Source organism: Anguilla rostrata, chromosome 4 (genome assembly GCF_018555375.3).
Source record: "Anguilla rostrata isolate EN2019 chromosome 4, ASM1855537v3, whole genome shotgun sequence".
Taxonomy (NCBI): Eukaryota; Metazoa; Chordata; class Actinopteri; order Anguilliformes; family Anguillidae; genus Anguilla; species Anguilla rostrata.
Window position 1 is genome coordinate 9,061,736 of NC_057936.1, and position 21,397 is coordinate 9,083,132.

General features: G+C 41.0%; 1 protein-coding gene and 1 long non-coding RNA gene across 4 annotated transcripts in view; one reads left to right on the top strand and one right to left on the bottom strand.

Annotated features, from left to right (window-relative positions):
- LOC135252421 (epidermal growth factor receptor-like) overlaps positions 1-21,397 on the bottom strand; it is a 47,169-nt gene that overhangs the window by 18,723 nt on the left and 7,049 nt on the right. The window contains exons 1-6 of one of the 2 annotated variants that reach the window (XM_064330452.1): positions 14,003-14,067; positions 3,575-3,726; positions 2,760-2,961; positions 2,142-2,282; positions 631-699; positions 179-297 (exon numbers count right to left, since the gene is read on the bottom strand). In XM_064330452.1, the coding sequence (XP_064186522.1) occupies positions 179-297; positions 631-699; positions 2,142-2,282; positions 2,760-2,961; positions 3,575-3,664 (621 nt within the window). In that variant the 5' untranslated portion in view covers positions 3,665-3,726; positions 14,003-14,067. Of the gene's footprint in view, positions 1-178; positions 298-630; positions 700-2,141; positions 2,283-2,759; positions 2,962-3,574; positions 3,727-14,002; positions 14,068-21,397 lie in introns of those variants that run through there. The other variant, XM_064330451.1, reaches the window with a different exon arrangement.
- On the top strand, positions 13,889-20,868 carry LOC135252438 (uncharacterized). Of its 2 annotated transcripts, none has more exons than XR_010329413.1 (3): positions 13,889-14,454; positions 15,631-15,714; positions 18,624-19,317. It is a non-coding gene; the product is annotated as an uncharacterized LOC135252438 (long non-coding RNA). The 2 variants fall into 2 exon arrangements; XR_010329412.1 differs by lacking the exon at positions 18,624-19,317 and adding an exon at positions 19,546-20,868 and having other exon boundaries at positions 13,895-14,454.

Consider the following 21,397-nt stretch of genomic DNA (forward strand, 5'->3'; position numbering starts at 1 on the left):
CTCTGCCAGAACAAACCTCATGAATTCAATGATGTAGTTTTCTATAAATACTACATAGTGTAGGTTTGTATATAAAATGTATAAATATATAAAATTACATACTGTAAATGTGTGTTATATATTTTTTTAAATACAAAGCAGTTATTAAATGCATGGTTCAGATGAAAATGTTTCTCACCAAGCAGTCAGTGGCTCGAGTTCCAGTGCAGCCTGCAGCACAGTGCTCATTGCAGCAGTCTATAGGCCTGGTTCCCTTGCACCTCCCGGGACACTGCTCAGCACAGGTCAGTCTGGTCACTAAAAAAGGGGGCGGAAGGCAACATTGGTCAAGGGCATGCTGGCATGCAGCCCCCCCCCATGTCGGAGAAACATTTTTGGTCAAATCCATGACCAAACATGAGGCGTGTTTATTAGGTAACATTTCAACCTCTGCCATCAAAGGTTGACTATTTTTGAAACTATCATTTGAAACATCACTGCCCTGTGTGCTCTCAAAGCTTGGCTTGCTTGGTGTGTGTATGTATATGTGTGCGTGCGCATGTGTGTGTGTGTGTGTGTGCATGTGTGTGTGTGCGGGTGTGTGTGTGTTTAGGGGTGTTTGTGGTGATATTTAGATAAATCGGTGCTTACAGATTTGGCAGTTCTCTGGGCCTGGTGCCCAGCAGGAACCATTGTAGCATCCAGGATCACATTTCCTACCTGCAAAACAAAGCAGAAATTGCTGGGTGTATATTTGTTTTCCATTTGTTACATAACCATATGTATGGCCAAGAAAACACTTAAAGACAAAATGTTAGGCAAATACACTGGAACGTGGATTGGGAAGGATTCTCCATACACAAACCGTAATGTGAGACGACACTTGTACTTTTGCTACATGTATTGACCACGTGGCTGTAGCATAAAATTAACATATTTAATTTTGTCCTCAGTTAATTTAAGGAATGGAATATGACATTTCTGGATTACCACCTTATTCTAAAGGTATCGGTAAAAATGGTACTTTTGCCAACTGAATGTCAGAACATAAATGAACCATTTCACTCTTTGGCCTAAGTTCACACTGCAGGTCTTGATGCCCAGTTCAATTTTTTAAAAACTTATATCTGGTTTTTTGACTTCCTGTTTACATCTGATTTAAAAGTGAACAGTTCACACAGCCTACATGTGTGGTATTCCGCCATCTGCAATGGATGCAAATGAGACAGAAATAATAATTCAAGCTATTGCTTTCCGATGCAACTTTAGAGTTCCGCAATGAAAGTTATTGTGTCACTATAAAATAATAGTGCACATTTACGTGACCATACCACAATCGCATCTATATCACGAATGGGCATGCTGATGCTTAATGCAAACAAAGTTCTCAACAGGAGCAGACAGGCCATATTTCATGTCAATCAAGTGCACTTTTCTGTCAGGCATAAGCCATATAAGGAAGAAAGATGAAAACGGGAAGAATTTGAATTTTAACTGATGCATTTTTTATAATGGCACGCAATCCAACAGCATGGCCTATTCCATCAACATATTGGGCACCCCTGGTGTATACAATATAACCCCCTAAAACCCCTTACAGTACTGCAATCCATTTAAAAATGTGACACTTGCATATATTTTTTTTATTTTTATTTTTTTTTATTTGTATAGCGCTTTTAACAAAGGAGCTTTGTCACAAAGCAGCTTTACAGAGAACCGGCCCCCAAAGAGTAAGCCTAGTACAACAGTGGCAAGGACAAACTCCCTGACTGATAACAGGAAGAAACCTTGCGCAGAACCGGACTCAGAGGGGGAACCCATCTGCCATGGGCAGATTCATGGTAAAGCAAAAATAACCAAATATACACTTATTTGTTTCTTTCAGCAACAATGTATGCGTGTCTGTATGTACAGTATGTATATGTATGTCTCTTCCATACATTTATATGAATTATTATCAGTTACCCATAACAGTACAAAAAGATACAAATACACATTTTCAATGTACAAGTTAATCAAGCATACAAAGCACTGTCTATAAGTCATTCTTATATAGCTTATTATATGTCTGTTGAGACCATGAATTGCTTATAGTTCATTGTAATCATACTGGGAATAGATTTGTTCTCCTCTTATTTTCAACATGTTGCTGATATACTTACAATGCTGGCCAAGGCTTTCATGATAAATCTTCATGGTCAGATTGTTGTTCCATTGCTTTTCCACAATGTCAGACCAAAGTATTGTTTCTACATTACACAGGGCATGGTTAGTGGTGACCATCACACCTCCTTTGAGAATTTCTGCATGAAAGAAAGATGGATAACCATTTTAACATGACAGAAAATTCATCAATGTTATGGCAGTAAATTTGTTTGAAATGTACGTATATGACTTAACATAAATGTATGACATATGACTACACAGATTCCAAGAACACTCTCATTGTTACTGCAAGCAAGTAAACTTAAAATCTAGATATGAATTTAGGAATTAGCAATAATAGTTGACTATTTATTTTTAGTTGGGCATTCGTGGCTAGCATGTCATAAATAGAACAAGACCAGGTCAAAACCTAGTATGTGGCTGGACCTCCCCGGCCAACCAATGGTGTAACTTCATCACTCAATCACAGCCATTCGCGTTTGTAGGGCTGACCCCACTGTTGCAGTCCAGCCAAAAATGGGTTTTAATGTAAGGTAATGAAGATATACCATTAAGTGGGGGATTTTCTTGTCATCTACACATGGCATTCATCCAGTTTTAACATAAATACTCACCCGTGAGGCTCCTGAGTGACACCTGGCTTACACCCTTGGTGGTGTTCTTGTAAGTCTGGTTGCTTTCATAGTTGGCCATGATTGTCAGCGCGTACTTGTTGTCGTAAAGGGTGTATCCTCGGATGATGCGCAAGTTCTCCAGGGGGATGGTGGCCACCTCATTGAAGGCAATAAGCACGTAACCATCTACTTCTTGGATCGTCTGTGGCAACACAAGACAATTTCAGCAGAAAAGACCGGAAAAGTCCTGCATTCATTTTTAGATAAAATTTGGCTCACGGTTAAATGTAACGAAAGTAAACAGTCAACTGATTTCACCAGTTAGATGGAACATTACCTCTGGATTGCTTTTATTTTGAGCTGATACTTGGTTTTACAGAAGTAGCTAGTAACAATACATTAGAAGCATCAAGTTCTTATCAAATATTTTTAACTCTTTTGCACATTCATGTCTCCATCAATGTTATGTATGCTAAGGGAGGTACTCAGATGTGCCACCCGGTGCTCTAGCCAGGAACTAGTTTGCCGTTTAGTGTTCTTGTCCCAAGAAACATAGATTGTCTGCTTCATCTCCAGCTCACAAAATGTAAGCACTGCTTGGACATACGAACATGTTCATTCTGTGTGACGTACGTGGATGTTTTTATGTGAAATACCTTATTATAATTCATTTTCAGAAGTATCCACACTTCTTCACATATTAAATGATTTTTGTTCAAAAGCAAAAAAAAAAAAAAAGTTTTCGATGTTTAATTTCAACAGTAGAGTCACAAACATTGTTTGTTTACATAAAATGTGTGTTGACATGAACATACCCTGAGGAAGGACAGGTCTTGGTGCTCCTTGGTGAAGGTGATCTCAAGGTTTTCCAGCACCACTGTGCAGTTACTGTACATCCTTACCATGCTTTGGTAGTGGGCATCGGGGGGGGACAGGTGTGACAGCACGTTGTTTGTGCCCTGGCACACTACAGAAGGAAAAGATGAATTATAACAACAAAACAAAACAAAAAAAAAAAAAAAACACGAGGGGTTTATCTATTAGATAAACCTGTCCAATCTGTAAAAGACTGAGGATAGTGAAAAATTGTCAAAATCACCCTAGGTCTCAAAGGGTTTTAATGCACTTAGCTTTCTCCATGACTTTCCTTTTTCTACTGCAGTATTGCACAAAACATTTTGGATTACTTTTTTACATCTTGGGAAATTTGCCTTTCAAAGAGTCTTTATTTGTATAGTTTATTAATATAACACTATAATATTTCACAAAAGTTTTCTATAACCTTTATAGAGAAATGTCTCCTGACCATATTAGTCCAAGCATATCGGTCAATCGCCTTTGGAGATGTCATTGAAGTGTTTTTTTTTCCAGAAAATTTTAAACCCCCCAAAAAATCTAACCTGATGCACTTTAATGGTCCACAATTGAGTTTGTCCAGTGTGAGGAGTGGAATCTAGTGACACTAATCATGTCTTTCGATGAAAATCGGTTCAAAAGTTAAGAACTTTTAAATATGGAATATTTTATTGATATTGTCATGAAATGTCAAATGTCATAACACTAGGAGAGTGCCCCTCAGACCCCCTGGCATGGAGGGGTATCAGGTTCTGCATTAATACAACAAAGCATTGCAGAGATACGGCTCGCTTTCTGTTAGGGTTCTGAAGCTTTGCTGCTTGGACCCCCTAATAAACAGAACAAGAACAATAGGGTTCCAGCAGCTCTACCACTTGGCCCCCTAAAAAAACAAAACAAAAACAATAGGGTTCTAGTAGAATCACTGCTTAGACCCCTAAAAATAAAAAATAGAACAAAAACAATAGGATTCCAGAACTTTGTGCTTGGACCCCTAATGATAATAGAAATCAGAATAAAAGCAATAAGGTTCCAGCAACTTTGCTACTTGGACCCCTAATGATAATAGAAATCAGAATAAAAGCAATAAGGTTCCAGCAACTTTGCTACTTGTACCCCCAGGAATAATCTTTTGTTGTAGAATTTAGTTCATACTGTCTTTTTATATCGTTAATCTTGGTCAGTCTTGTGAATCAGTTTGAAGGGAACTTTAACGATTAAATTGTAAAAATGAACAGGCTGTAAACCTGTACTCTGTACGCCTACAAATTCAGTTAGGAATCTGATATAACTGAACACAATTAGACATAAATATATTCACAATGAAGAATTATTTCTGTAAAAATCTGACAAACACATGCATGAAATTCTTTATCTGATTTAGTCCTTGGCGTTTGCAAGTTTGACAAAAAAAAGCAAAAAAACAACAGCAGCACAATTTGTTGCAGCACAATTTACTTTAATCTTAGCCTCTACAGTTAATGAGGATAAAGAAGAACATGGTTTTATCGTCATAGCATGGCTTCTCGGGCAATTCAGAGAATTAGGAACAGAACACCACCAGAAACAGAGATTTTAATGCCTTTTCACAGATCCAACAAGCAACAGACCAGATGTTTTCAACCTACTGCAGTGTTTACACAATGTGCAAATATAAGCACAGGCATTTATAAATTTCAGCAGGCACTTCTAAATTTCATTGAATGACGTGTATATGACCCTCTCACCACTCACTAATCACAAAGCACATTTACAAAAAGAACAAAAAAAACATTTTCTTCTTCTGCAACAGCTGCAGATATCATCAATATCTGTGCAGGGAACAGACATACCACAAAATGTTGTGCAATGAAATAATAGTAATGCTCTGTATTGTTTGGAAAAAACACTGGATATAATGTTTCATTTTAATTGCTTACATCCTGAAAAAGCCAGGATTATCCAATTTGTTCCCCGTGTATAATGGGGCTTAGGCCTGCTGCAAGTTTCAGACTGTGGCTGCTGTGCACTGCAAGAGATAACATTAGCCTGCTGTGCTGAAGACTGACGGTCTGCAGCTGGGGGAACCAATGCCCTTAATGCTTTTAAAAGCGGTGAAGTCACAAAGTAGGGAATGTGCACATGCGAACTCACACACTCAAACCCAAGGAACATGCCATACATGGAAACAAAATAAGGAAAGGCGCAAGGCAATAGCGATTCACGAGTAGGCCCCCATGGCCACCGCAGTGCTCAGTCACCCCCATTTACTTTCCACAATACCCACTGATTCCGTTGCCCCCCCCCCCCCATGCATTTTCCATAGCATTCGTTCACTGGGGTCGGACATCAGAGCGACAGTGAAGACGTGCCACAGATGCCTGTAGCATGAAGAACGTCAGAAATTTGCAGCGCAAGACCTGCTCAGTTCTTTCCAAAATGTTTCCGGCACAGTAACGGAGTTGGGTTTCAAAAGTGAGCATTTCGACAATTATTAGCCATTTCAATTAATTTTCTTAAAGGGTTAATTACACCACAGAATGAACTTTAAGTTGTAGACGTGTTAGCTGTCCTCCTGATGATCAAAATGAACTCTCAGCCAGCTCTCTACCTGTAGCGAGCGCAGAGACGTAACTACGGCGCGTGCTCCAGGTTCCTGCTTTATTAAAGACACCAACAGACGGGCAATCACAGTCCATGGGTGGGTGTCACACAAAGCCAGGAACAGGGTGCCACTCCCACTGAATATAAACAGAGGGGCTGGCCGTTGCTGCTTGGCCTGCAGAGAAGATCATTTCAGGTCCCGCCCATGTGCTGAACCCTGAATACCAGCTCCTCCCCCTCAGGCAGACAATTCAGGATCCCCCAATGCAAACTGAATAGGTATAAGCACTCCTTTGTTCCCCTGTCTATTAAAGCTCTGAATAGTAGCCTAGGAGGTAAGGTTAGGAGCTAGGAGGTCCGCTGCGTTGTGCAATTTGTGTATTATGTATATAATGTATGTATGTGCTGTATGTATTGTAGGTACTACCTTAAGATAAGTCTATCTTATCTTAAGGTAACATTATTCACTAGCAGGCTAGCCACTAAAGAAAGAAAATCTAGGAATCAAGAATCAAGATTTGTATCGTCCTGCTGCTTATAATGTTTCATGGTATGTGAAGATAAGTCCATTCATGTCCATAAATTATTTCATGCCTTTACTAAAATGTCTATACGTTGTCTGTTTCTTACAGGCAGAATCATAAGTGCAACATGTCTGCAGTTATTTTGTACGCCTCAAGAACATAAGATAAATTACTGTTGGACGTCAAAGCAAACTGCAGGCAGGGAATGCTACAGAGAGCAGCGCTACCGTTGAGTAATTCTTTCCTTTCCATTGCGCCTTTTGTGGAGTACAGTTACACGGATGAAATTGTGTTTCAAGACAAATGCAATCTGCTTTCTTGCGGTGACCCACAGAACCCTCTGGGCATTCGTCTGTGGGAGTGAGTGTGGAGGAGTGTGGGAGGTGGGGGGGGAGCAAGTCATGTCTGGAGAATGGATAAAGGAAACAAGGGCTCTCCAGTTTCAGGAAGTGCCTCATGCAGACTCAGGGACTGTGACGAAAGCTAACACACTAACCCAGATGTTGATGGGGGGGGGGGGGGGGGGGGGGGGGGAATGTAGGCCATGTGCAGAGAAAAAAGCTAGATGGGCTGGAGAAGAAGAGGTAGCACAGCTGTGTCCAGATGTTGAAATAATGCTCTGAAATGATGTTGGAATCTGGTTGGAACCTCCTGATGCCAACACAGTGCAAATCACCAAAGGTGACATATATATCATATATAGGGCCTGGGCCTGCATTTACAAGGATTAATGTTGTTGCTTTAGGTGGGCTGCACATAGCTAAAACCAAGGGGGAGTTACACAACATTGAGGAAATTAAAACTATACAGAGTATAGAGGAAACTGTTCTTGAGGGCCGGTCTGGGTGCTATTTGACCTCTTTTGATTAACTAATTTACATCCTGGCTTTACTACATATTAAAACAGCCTGTTAATCCAAACTGTTCAAGGACCCGTGTTGCTCTGTCGTGTTCAGTTGCCAGCTCACTGGAATCTTTGAATTTTAACACTCAATTGGGATACAGAGGAAAAGGACAACATGAAGACGCAAAAATAGAAAAGGTAAAGCTGCATAAAAGCTGCTTCTTCTCAACAAGTCAGTGTAAGGAGAGAGGCACTTGTCCCCACTCACATGTACCTCAGTGTGTTTACTCGGAGAGTTGGCCGTGGACCCCTGTGCTGGAATGCCAGCTGTGGATTCGGCCCTGAGCAGTGTGTATTTAACTTGGGCAGCCTCCACAGGAGACAAGCCAGACCTCCCACCAGAGAGTTCCCGTACACAGCACCCTTCATCATATTCAGATCAGCCCTTTGAAATACCAAGGCCTTCATTGGCCGTGATGCTTTTCACAGAAATACGACAGTGTAGCACAGCGGGTAAAGTAGGCAGTATACTTTGTAAGAAGTAGAACTTTTTGAGCAAAACAAAGCAATGATGACAACTGCAGAACAAAAAGACGCGGTGTTGTGTGTTCGTATGGTGCAGTGTGCGACGGCCTCCAGGGAGAACTTTTGGAAAACTTCTTTCTTGTTCTCCGACCTCCCCCTCTCAGCTATTGGTCCAAATATCACATGGTTGGTTACGTCAGGATTGAGAGTTCAGAGGGCAGACTTCACATGCTAATGTATGGAGAGTTAACACCAATCTCTCTTCTGTAGAGATGGGAATTCTGTGAGTTCCCGCATGTTTGATGAATGGTGCTAGCAAAGTATAGTGCTACTCGTTTCAGCGAGTCATCAAAACACCTAGCACACATTCGGAAATAAGAGAAAGTGGACACCCTCGTCTAAACTCCGCATTTGCCGAATGTACAGACAAAACTCTCCATTCTCCGTCCTACTCTGATTTAGAGGGCGAATGTACCATCTCCTTTGCCTTTTTTTCTTCTTTTGCATAGCTAGATAAACTAAAGCCACTTTAAACACTTTAAACTTTTTGTTTTGTGATCTCGCACAGCCCTTCTCTTTATACATCCATGGCGTAGCCGCGAGACGGAGGTCTGGGCGAGATTCCAGCCCCGGTTAAGAGCTGCCTTGTAATTATTCACTCCCCAGTGGCGTGGAGTGACTTTAAACAGTGTGGTGTTCTCACTGAGTATACCGACAACAGTGTTCGTGGACATTGTTTGCCGGTGGTTCTCAATCCTGAAGTTCTTTCTTCTTACTAATTGTACTGCCAGCTTAAGGAACTGGGCTCGTAACCGAAAATTCTGGGGTAGGACACTGCTGTTGTACCCTTGAGCAAGATACTTAACCTGCATTGCTTTAGAATAAATCCAGCTGCATAAATGCCTGTAATGTAAAATACTATTAATGTTTTTTGCACTGTGTGGAGTGTGCAGTTCAGAGTTAATACGGGATTCATTATAGAACGATTGCTTGCAAGCATGCATAATGAAATTCCAGACGTACATATCGTATATTTAAAGTTCTGAAATGAGAATGTGAAATTTTCCATTTCCATTCCTTCCAGCATTTGGATTTGCCGCAGTGCCAGAAAAGCCTCGGAAGAAAGGCACAAAAGAAGGAAACTAACTCTATGGCCCTTTCATCTGTTTTATTCATTGTGCGGTGGGGCATCGCTTGACTGTTCCCTCCTGCAAATCTGAGTGTTCATGGAGCCTGATGCTCCTCACGGTCAGAAAATTACCGGGCCAAAAAAGGCTTCTGTGTTCAGAGAGAGGAGGGTTATCTGACCTGGGACTGTTAATGTACAAATTACAGATCCAAGTGTACCTTGCCATCATAAAAACAAAGCAGTTACCCAAAGGATCTCATTTATTAACCTTTATTTATACAGGGTAGGTTAACTGCGCATGCATGCTCTTTTGCAGCAACGCCCAGTGAATGTCCCCTCAAGTAGCCTAACCTTCCATGTCTTTCGATTGCGGGAGGAAACCGGACTACCCAGAGGAAACCCACACAGGCCCCTGGGAAATCATGCAAACTCCACACAGAAAGGCCCTGTCCTTTATGCTCTCTCAGCTCCATATCTTCAAGAGGTTGGAGGACAGGCCTGAACATTACATTATCCCCAAAATACAGGCTTTCACAATTCACAAAATACAGACAACGGAAAAAAACACAGCATTTCTATATATGGCACTGTGCAGTGTTAATCAGACTGGCTCCTGTATCAAATGAGAACCATTCATCATATGAATGACTAGCAACAAGATGTTACACTGAAAATACGCAAACAACAATCCACAACACTTAACGCTGAGATTTCTGTTACATGGGGACATATCATCTCTTGAGTGGACAGCAGGGACTATAACATTACATTACTATGATAATAAAATTAGAAAGAATGCACTCAATAACTGGGAAGATTGATCTAATGAAGTGTGTAAGGCTTGTGACTGAAAAAAACACAAAAACAACAAAAGCTGGGCATGTCATCTGCCATGTGTTTTTATAAAAAACGTTTTGAACAGACCAGTGAGCTGTCATGAACAAGCTGAAAAATTCACTGAACAACCCATGTCATGCATTGTCATCTGAAACAGACGTATGGAAGTACATACACAACAGTGGCCACTTCATTAGGTACACCTGCTTGTTAATGTAATGTAACCCCTTTGCGCAGATGCCGCATCTGACCAATTCTCACCCATTTAGGGGGTGTTCTATTTATGGCATTATAACTCTAGATGTGAGTATCACAGAGATCAGTAAAATGACTTAAATAAAATAAGAAACGTGTAGGCTACTATTTAAGACAATTACCATTAGATTATAATCATAGTTTAGGGAGAAATAAAGTGCCACAAATGCAATTATGGAAAATATAAAATTATGCCGCAGTCAATTGTAAGTGCTGTTATTATGAAGTGGAAACGTATAGGAGTAAAACAGCTCATCCACAAAGCAGTAGACCACACCAACTCACAGAACGGCACCGCGGAGTGAAGTGTGTAGCGTGTAAAAATCATCTGTTCTCGATCGCAACACTCACAACAGAGTTATAAACAGGCTCTGGAAACGACGTCATCACAAGATCTGTTCGTCAAGAGCTTCAACGAAATGGGTTCACACGCCCGAGCAGCTGTACACAAGCCTAAGATCACCATGCACAATGCCAATCATTGGCTGGAGTGGTGTAAAGCACACCGTCATTGGACTGTGGAGCAGTGGATTTTGTTTTTCCCATATTACGCAGGCCATCCCTTCTGTATGCAGTTTGGTGTGGAATGTAATGGGTACATGTTACATAGGCGAGTCGTCCCAGAAACAGCCCTTCAGAGGACGAGGGGCAGTGAACTAGGGTAACCGGGGTAACCCAAATATGTTTGGGGGCCATAAGGGGTCAACCACCCGTCCATTCATCACCAATGACTCACCGTAGCTCTTCATTGTCATTTTCACCAGAAAAGAAATGCGTCGCATTGATCCTGCAGCACGAAGCAGCTGGGCTGCCAAATCCCCTGACTAGCTGGCACATTCCTGCAGCTTTTCACCAGACACAACCAGGACAGACAAAGTTCAAATCTCTTTTGATTGGCTCCAAACAGACAAATATCACAAAAGACTCCTAATCGAAAAATTAACTGCCCACACAAAGTGCAGAATCCAGATTTAGCGGCTGGATCAGAGAAAGAATAATTCATGGCATTCATGACTGGAAGAGCATTGAGGAGCGTGCAATGGTATCTTTCATCAGAACGCTTCTGATAATCCACTGCAAACAAAGGCCATATAAAGCCTGGCAAAGGTTCCCCACCCATATTTTAACTGCCCCCAACCCCCCTCCCCCTTCACAGAGGATATGGACACCATTCTTCGGGGGAAAAGAGCCACTGAGAATAGGAGACTGTACGATTGCTGGACACAGTCGGGGAGACCGTCTCCTGTTTACGGTACGAGGCTCGCTAATGCACGGCTCAGCCGACTGTGTTTTGAAAGGCCGATTCTTAACAAATGCGTGTTTGAAACCTGTAGCTTTGGAGCTGGGTGGTCTGGCAGTGGCGGAAAGGACGGAGGGGCCTGAAAATGACAGAGGTTCAATTTCCTTTTCAGCACAGACAGCACAGACAGTACAGACCCAAGAAGGAGGCCGGCAGTGTAGTACGACGGGAAAGGAGTAGGTCTTGCGACCTAAAGGTCACAGGTTCAATTCCCAGGTTGGACACTGTCATTACATTACATTACATTACATTACATTACAGGCATTTGGCAGACGCTCTTATTCAGAGCGACGTACAACAAAGTGTATAACCATAACCAGGAACAAGTATGACGAAACCCCTAGAGAGAAGTACCGGTCCAAGTGCAGTCATTGCACCTTAGAGCAAGGTACCTAACCTGCATTGCCTCAGTATACATCCAGCTGTATAAATGGCCGCAATACAAATGCTGTGAAAAATGTTGTGTAAGTTGCTCTGGATAAAAGCGTCTGCTAAATTCCTGTAATGTAACGTGATGAAGTACTGAAGCATAGATAATCCTTATGTTTAAAGGAGCAGTTCACCCAAAAACCCTTCCTGTGGTTACTTGGAAGGGTTTTGGGGGTGAACTGCTCCTTTCACCCAAACCGTTACTAATGGTTGCTACCCTGTCCAATGACTTTGTAGCAACCATTAGTAACGCCAGCTGGCAAGAAGCTGCTGCTAACTCTGAAACTTTCTGACCACCAAAAGCTTCAGAGGTACTCAACATATATCTTCTACTGTTCCCTTCTCCTACTGTTATTTTGATACATACTATAATGTTGAGATGTACTATGATGTTACTAATATAGTTGTATGTGCACTAAAAGTATGTCCTACTTAGAATGCAAGAACACAGAGCTCCATTATTTTGATACATACTATAATGTTGAGGTGTACTATAATGTTACTAATATAGTTGTATGTGCACTAGAAGTATGTACTGCTTAGAATGCAAAAATGCAGAGCGCAGTTATTTTGAGACATATTATAATGCTGAGATATACTATAATGTTATGACTCTTCTGACCTTAGCAAGAAACATATCCAGCGCAGGTCAGACTAGCAGCAACAACGGACATCAGAAGTGACACCTAATTAGCTAGCTATGTTACAGCAGAAAATAACATAAAGCTTGTTGCTCCCCTCTTTCTCAAATGTCATCTTTGATATCTTAGCCACCTCTGTGTACCATCAGTTTCCGTGTAGGCAAACAAACCTTCTTCAGTGTTTATTCAGTGACTGGCTGCAGGTTGTTGCCCTCTACAGATGTGCATGGTATACACAGATGGCCAGCTGTAAAAAAAAGCATGACCCACGTGTTTACCCTGACACAGGCCTAAAACCAAGAGAGCTACAAAAATCCACATAGGCGAAAAAACATGGATCCATTGCTGTTTACAAATAAAATGGATATAATTCACCACCCCCACAATAAATATTATAGTGGAAAAGTTCTACGATTCTATGCAATGCACATAAATTTAGTAAAATTTTAACTTTTCTTCACATTTGTGCCACTTGCTGTATATCATTGCTAACAGCAGGCAGGCTGAGATTGCAAAAAATAACTAACTGTATGTGCCAGTATTAGGGCAATATCATGGTTTGTATACTGTTCTGTACAATACTGGACTCATCATTGCACTATTGTGCATTTCTTTCCTTCAGTACAATTAATTAACTATAGTACCTATATGCAATTTCTCACAAATACTGTAATTACAATGTACATTGTTTTTCTACAGAAGTTTGAGAAGAAAAATGACAAAAGGCTTATCATGAACTTTTCAGGACAACATACAGGACACTGCACTCCATATAGAACTGACATACTTGACTTAATTCCAAAATAATTTGCATAAGTGTTAGAGAAGGATGCTTTCACCGTGACCTTGTGTGCAGAACACACAGTTCTGTTCAGCAGTGAGGTGATACACACTTAGACAAAACAAAAGGTACAAACAAGAGTTATTTGGTGAAGTTTTCAGTTTTTTTTTTTTTTTTTTTTTAATTATTTTTTAAAAATGTCTTCTTTATCTGAGCACAATTTAAATCCTACGGTGATAATGATGACTGCGCATATCATCCCAAGCGCGTTTTTGTGCTGAAGCGCACATTATCATGAGCGCGCCTTTAAACATCTAAGCGCTCAAACCCGCCACTTCCGCATTTTTCTCTCGCGGACAATTTCCCACCTTAAAAATAAACTTTCACGAACTCTCATAATTCACGGTAGATCTTTTCTCTCATAACTGTTGCATGGATATGCGAATTAATAACTGCACAATTAATTCGCAAGGCATGGATCAGCTGAGATAATTGTACAGACGAGGCTTAAATGTGAGCTGCTTTTCACTCATTACTCACGCTGAACTCCGCCTGTCGATTAATCTCGGCATCTGGTCTCCCACTCGCAAAACGGGGCGCAAGGGCACGAGCACTGTTAAAGGAGTGAGCGCACCTATTGTGTTTAGCGAGGAGGGGTGTAAAGTTTGCTTGTTTAACTAATTGCCCTGTGGGAATTTGAATGTGGTTTGTCCCTCCACTTTGGCGGGAGGCTGAAGAGTATAAAAGCCAATCTGTGCAGGACAGCGAGGGGGATCGGTCTATATAACGGCGGTGAGTTACTGCTGTCAGCGAGTTACATGGAAATAGACTAAGTCCAGTCTGGACACTTTGTAAATATTTATTATTTTGTTTAGCCAAAGTCTTTATTTCACTGTAAATATTGCATCATTATAGCACCAGCGGCTGGAAGAAAAAAAAATCTGTTCTACTGAAATCCTGCCTCCTGGGCCTTCCTACCACCTACCTTGACTGTGAGCCACGTTTTACCTTACAACACCTACCATTCCCAAAAACTTTTTGCATTGACACTATGGATACAATCATTACATAATAGTAAGTCGGATATCCAAGTATGAGCATACGTACCACAGAGAAACAATTTGCTGTTGACTGCTTAATATTGATATTATTCTTAAACTATTGATTCATAAATGAACATTACCTATATTTATGACATGAATGGATGTATTCTTCATTCCTCAATTAGTGTTCATTCTTGGACAAAAAATCACTTTAGAGGGCTCTAAGAAACAAACAATGCAGTGATAAAGATAACCTTTCCATCAGAGAGGCAACAATCATCACAGTGAAACAGTAATATGTGAGCTTACCCTAAGTGCATTCAGCAGGTAATTCACAATTGTCTCTGTACCCTTGATATAATAGGGGACAGGGTATAAACTTGATTTTAAACATGCTTTAAAATTTATTTACCTGCAATACTGTTTTATTCTGTTTACCTTTATTGTTTTATTTTCTTATTGTGTATGCTCTTATTGCGTAAATTGCTTTATGCAGCATGATATAAAAGCACCTGATGAATACTTGTGCATCATGCAGTACTTGCCTGTGAATTCCACGTGTGCCTGTTCTTTCAATATCCAAATAATGAGTATACTATATTAAGAGAATTCAACATAGAAAAATATTTCAGCTGCACTAAGGCTTGAATGGATATTTAATATAATGACACTGTAAATTGTAAGGGGTCCATGGTATGGCATTTGCCAGTAAATATACAATATAATATTAAAAATAGAACCATAAAAGCCACACGCCAACTTAAGAGACACACTTTGAACTAACGTTTAAATAAAAAAACAGCCATCACTCCCAAAATTGGGATCACTCCCACCCCCTGCCATGTATTTTCTGAGTGGTTTCATACAAGGATGGACAAAACTATGACATGATGGAAACAACGCCAAGCAGTCAAGTCAGCTTGCATCACATTGGCTTCTACTGTGCAAAGAACTGTGGAAACTGTTCAGCATTAAATATATACCTGCATTAAAGGCTAATGTTTAGTGCGATTTTTAACACAGAAGCCCAGGACACAGCTTCATGGCATAATTGATTCTTAAATGTTGAAAGATTGTCAATAATGTTAACTTTGTCTTGTAAATGCTCCTCTTTGTCTTGGCCAGGTTTTGATCTGTCCCGAAACCACTGCACTCCAATATCACTCTGGGGTCTTTTCCAGGACCTTTAATTGTGGCCAGAAATTTAAGGTCAGTTATGCTTACTGCTCACTGCACTAATATTAAATAAAACTGGGGTGGACTGCTGGGAAGCATTTTGCCCTTGATTTCTGAGAAAAAAGCATCAAAGTCCAAAGCCTACCCCTGCCCACTCCCCCACACATCCCCCAACCCCCCCCGCCCACCCGCCCCCGGCACTCTCCAACAAAATAAAAATGATGCGAAGGTCACTTTTTGGTAATGTAAGGAACAGTCAGCAAACAGTGAAATCAACATAATGGCTCACGCTTTGATGAGCTGTTCTGACATACAAAGTATACTGCATCATGCAGGTCAAGGAGTCTGTTGTTGCATCGTATCAATATCCCCAGATGAAGGTAAGGATTGGATAAAAGTGCTTGCAGGACGTCCAAGTGATTTACAAATGTCTACTGGTATACTTTTCCTAGTGCGTGGTTGGGCCCCACAGTCCTGTGTTAAATCTGGACTGGGCTAGGGCAGCAGGGTGATGATGTCTGTCGCAGCCCAGGTGTAAGGCTTGTTAGGTGGATTGCAGTGATACAGACCATCACACACCAATCCTGAGCAATCAGCACCCCAAGTTCGTATGGGTCAGAATTTGGGGTCGACTTGTTGGTCAAGCGCAACTTGTGAACTGAGGAATAATAGGAAGCGAAGACTGATGTGCTTTGGAGGGACACACTCGTCTGCTCTCTTCTGAATTGGCAATGGAGGCTGCAATCAGTGTTGCAGACAGGGCCAGATTTAGGGGGGGAGGGGTGGGGGGTGTGTGTGAGAGAGGTATTGCCGCCCCCAAGTTTTCCTCTGCCCCTCTAAACCTAGTGGACAACTTGTCCTTTGTGGGAAAAAAAAAATACATTCACACACAGGGCCCGTACGTATGAGTCACTTGTTAAACATCAGAGAGTGCTTCTGAATTTCTTAGTGCGTCTGCTTTATATATCATTCAATAAGCAAACTCATCTCAACATGGTTAGTTCACTTTTGTTACACAATAACCTGTGATTACGTCAAACTCAACCAATATGCCCATTCTAATGAAAACATATTGTTTAAATTATTCAATGAAATAATCTGTGGTCATTTCTTGAGTAGATAAAGTGAGTAGATAAAGTTTTATCTATTTCTGTGAGTAGATAAAGTGCTTTTCAAGGGGATTTGTTTTGGGTTTCTGATGGTGCCAGCCTGTGAGAGTTTGAATTGGGACACCGGCATGTTTTTTAAATTTTTATTTACATTCATTTATATAGCAATGCAGCAGTGTTAAACCATAAACCTGGATCACTCTGTAAAATATCAGATAAGGATAACCGTAGTCCACATGCATTTCTTAAATGGTTTGTTCACATTAAAAGGTTAGTTTTAGGCCCTGTCCACACGTATACGGATTTTTCTGAAAACGTAGTTTTTTCCCCCTATCCACACGACTGGCGTTTTAAAAAATATCTCCGTCCATAAGAAAATGCTAAAACGATTGCCGCATGTGCAATACGCCAATTGCCATGGTAACTGATGCGCGAGTTGACGTCATGACGTCAGCGTTTTCATAAAGCTCCGTTTTTCTTGTCCACACGACGACAGAGAAACCGGAGTTTTGAAAAATCTCCACCTTCGAAGGCGTTTTCAAAAAGCTTTGTTTTCAGTGACCTAAAACGCCGTTTTCGTGTGGACAGGAGGCCAAAACGGAGGGAACAAACTACGTTTTCAGAAAAATCCGTATACGTGTGGACAGGTCCTTAGACCCAGGTCTGCTGAATCGGGGGGCTCAAGCTCTCCCAACTTGTGTACGCACAGCTCACTCTCTGTTCGCCGTTAGCTTTGTCAGCCAAATGACATTGATACTGAGCAACAGCTGTGTAAATATCATGATCAATAAACGACACAAATGTCAGACCAATATCAATATGCAATTATAGAGCGCAGTGTATTTTTTCCCCTCCATTTTGGCTCCTCTTATCTGTGTAAAAAATGCAGAATCCTGCATTAATACGATTTCTGCGTCTGATATTAACCTCTTGACCACGAGCACATAATTGGGCCATGTGCATAAAATCTTATGAAAAAGACGAGTCAATCACAGGAGTCTAGATCCAGGATTGGTTGCAGAATGACCACGCATTAAAATTGAGGGAAAAAAAAAAACAAAGTAAAAAGTGAGATTTACTGGGCACAGATTTCAAATGAGACTTGGTCAACGCTTCCAAAGTAATTCCACAGGATGGCTGCTTGAATGCTAAATTATTACTAACTTTCCACTTACTCTGCCATTATCATGGGCAACATTTCACTATGTGCTGCCAAGGAATTCAGCCTGCATCATTGTTTGACATCTTACTTACGGACTTTACGGTGAATCAAAACAAAGTGCCACTGATAAATTCGTAATTTGTGCTTGCGTAAAGGCCGGCTGTTCAGTATACTTTTGACTGATGCATGGTTCTGGCAGCTAAGAAACCGATTCAAACACAGCTGCTGGAATCCCCTTCCTTTACCACGTCTCAGAGAAACCAGGATCACTCTCTGAGGTGCCCTGGATGATACCACGGGAATCTAACACATGGACACATGCACACGCAACCAACACGTGGAACAAACATGTGCAACAAACACTGGTTCGCCTTGTTCTCTGCACGGGTTTCAAAACATGTCGTGTAGATCAGCAAATTACCTTGAGGAGTGGATGAGATCAAACTGGGCAGGGCAGCAATAATTGGCAGGAATTAGGGTGCAATTACAAACTGAAAGGATGTGAAAGTGAAATTAAAGTGTGTGTGTTGAGAGAACACTGTGAGCTGTAACTGGACTCTCGCATTGCTCAAAACTTACTCTGTCAGGTTGCCCAAAACCGTATTTTAGCTTTACGTCTTGGCATAATCACACAACAAAAATATTGTTTTCCCAACCTTACTGAATTCCAGATCAGGAATGCAGACGTGTGAAGAAATAGTAACTGCAAGATGTTCATAATGGTGTCTTCATCGCTCCTACATACTCTGGTGGACCAAACCTACTATTTTCGGAACACTTTTCCTTTAAGAGCAGCACATCATTGCAAGGAGAAATACGTGCACCAATTTGCTCATCTAATTTAATTGTCCTAAATAACATTGCAAGGCCTTAAATTAGATTGTGTTAAGGAACTGAATTTCCACACTGTTTCATAAAATAGCACTGTTGTACTCGACTAAGTCTTTCACAAATTAGGTATGTGGCATCTGAATGGCCAAGACGCATTTTCCAGGGGTCAGTTGCATGGTTCACATAAGGTCACTGTTATGAAATGTGTTTTTTGGCATAGCTTAATTTGTGTCAGATCCGGACGGAACATGATCTGGTAAATCCCAGAATTCTCAAGCCAGTGTTCTGGGAAACAGTTGTATGGATGAATGTCCAGAGAGACTGTCGACTGGCTACCTATCTTTGACAGCAGCCCATGCTGGTTCACGATCTCAATATGTAATAGAAATAAATTGAAATAACATTCACAGTATCACAATTTGTGGATGTATTTTTTAGTCATCATAGTGGTTAAATTTTGCTATATGCTTGATTAGTTGCATGGTTTTATTTTCTTGTTTGTTTGTTTTTTTGAGCCATTTGGTTATCCCCTCTCACCGCAGGCACTTTCTGTTTTGGCAAATCCTGATTTGTGTCCTTAATTGCACAAAAGATTCAGCAAAAGACTAATCTGGTGCAACATTTTTCTCTTTGTTGTGCATGTAATGACATTCCAGCGGATTTCAAGATAATTTATTTGTACATCCTGAATCGTTATGTTCCTTTCCACCGCAGTGTTCATGGAAAAAAACTATAAAAACCTGTCCAACTCTTTCCACGCAGATTCTTCCACTGGGCACTATTTTAGGGGCAACCTGAAGATAAAGGCAGAAGGACAAAGACTATGTGACCCCTTCAGTGGTGCTGTACAGCCTGTTCTCGCACTTGCTTATTTGGAAGTAACCCTTATGAACCACACCATTTCCCTCTTGCATATACCTGCTGTGCAGAACATAAATACCTTGGCAGTGTCTTGTTCTAGAGCCAACACAGTTAGCAGATGTCTGCTAAAAGAGTGATGCAAGATATGCGGTCCCAAATTGGACACATGGGCATGCTGGGAAAAAAAGGATGCTTTATGAAAGTGCAAAATCTGTAAGTATATTGCCACTATACTGTGCAGAGTGCCTACACTAAGAGAATGAATTAGGCTCTTTGAGGTTTGACTCATAAGCAATCTGCGCAATGGTGAGTACTGGTTGTTTGAAGTCCAGCAGACACATACAGGGCTGTAGCAGCTGTCAAAGCTCTGCTGATACACTTTGATGGAAAACATCAAAAATGCTAGCATTACAGCTGATCAATATAATTTCCAGTCTTTCGAGGCGTTTAGCAAATGCAAACATCTCGCCTCAAACATAGTTGTTTGTGATTTGTATACATAAGTAAAAATAAGAAATAAGAGCTGGCCTTTCCACAAGGGTTTGGCATAAAGTAGCATTAGAAGACAGACTTCTGTTGTTTACTATTCTATCAGAGTGCAATGCTGTGTGATAATGAAGCTCTGGGCCTGACCAAGAGTACTGTGACCTCACACCAGGCGCTACAGTAGAACACTTCCAAATTCCTTTATAATGACCCTTTATAATCACCTTCAGTAAAACAAATAAAAGGCGAGCAAGACCTTTTATGGTCTAAATGGGTGACACTATTTGATGTTAAGCCAAAAAAAAAAAAAACAATGACACAGAATCAAGTTAAATTTAAACAAAATTTTGTCTGTTTAAATGTGTTGCCCCAAGTGAAGGCCAATCTACCCTGCAAGACTTAAACATCAAAGTAGCACTGAGACTGAATTACTTGTTGACAGAGATTTTGAGGCCTGCACAATCCTGCAGTTGCTTTTTTTTTCCACACCGACATAAATCATATTAAAAATATCAAACACAGGAAAAACTGGAAGTTCCAGATAATACAATTAAGCATGACAAAGCAAGCTGGGAGAAAAGACAACCTCTTGAGAGGCAAACATGTCCGCACCAAGAGCTTAAGAAATAGGAATGCAAGGACAGTTTCTGACTTGCTCTGACTCCAGAAAAATACCAGCACTGGACAGTGCTTCTTATCTGATGAAAAACAGGTTTTCAACATATAAAAATGTTGCACCAAATGCTGTGGAATCTACTAGTTTTTCAGGGGATTCAATCAAATACACTTTGACTTAAGGGCACATGTAATTCAATTCATCTCAAGGCCTATATGCAGAGGATATATACTTTGCTTACACTATCTCAGTATGATAACGCGAAGTAAGAGGTTCATGCCAATGAAAATGTGTTTCGCCAGCAGTTGTGACTGATAACGAACACGGAAGCGTCCAGACCCACGGCGCAACTCACTTCCGCAGACACATTTTAGTTGGCACCACCTGCGCCCCACAAAACGTCCCTCAAAGGTCGTCCGTGAGTGAGTGAGTGACCACAATTTGGCATGCATAGCCCACAGTGCCAGTTCCTGCGCGCCGTGGGAAAAATACCCCTCTTCAGATTGTAAGCTTCGTCTGGGGCATGCTAAATTCAGTTCAGTGCTTTCTATATCACAAGAAGATATGCAGTAGCGGTCCTGGGCATGGACAGTATAAGTGCATATGGCTTGTGCTCCTTGCTTGGTGACCATGTTTCCTCCATTATCCATT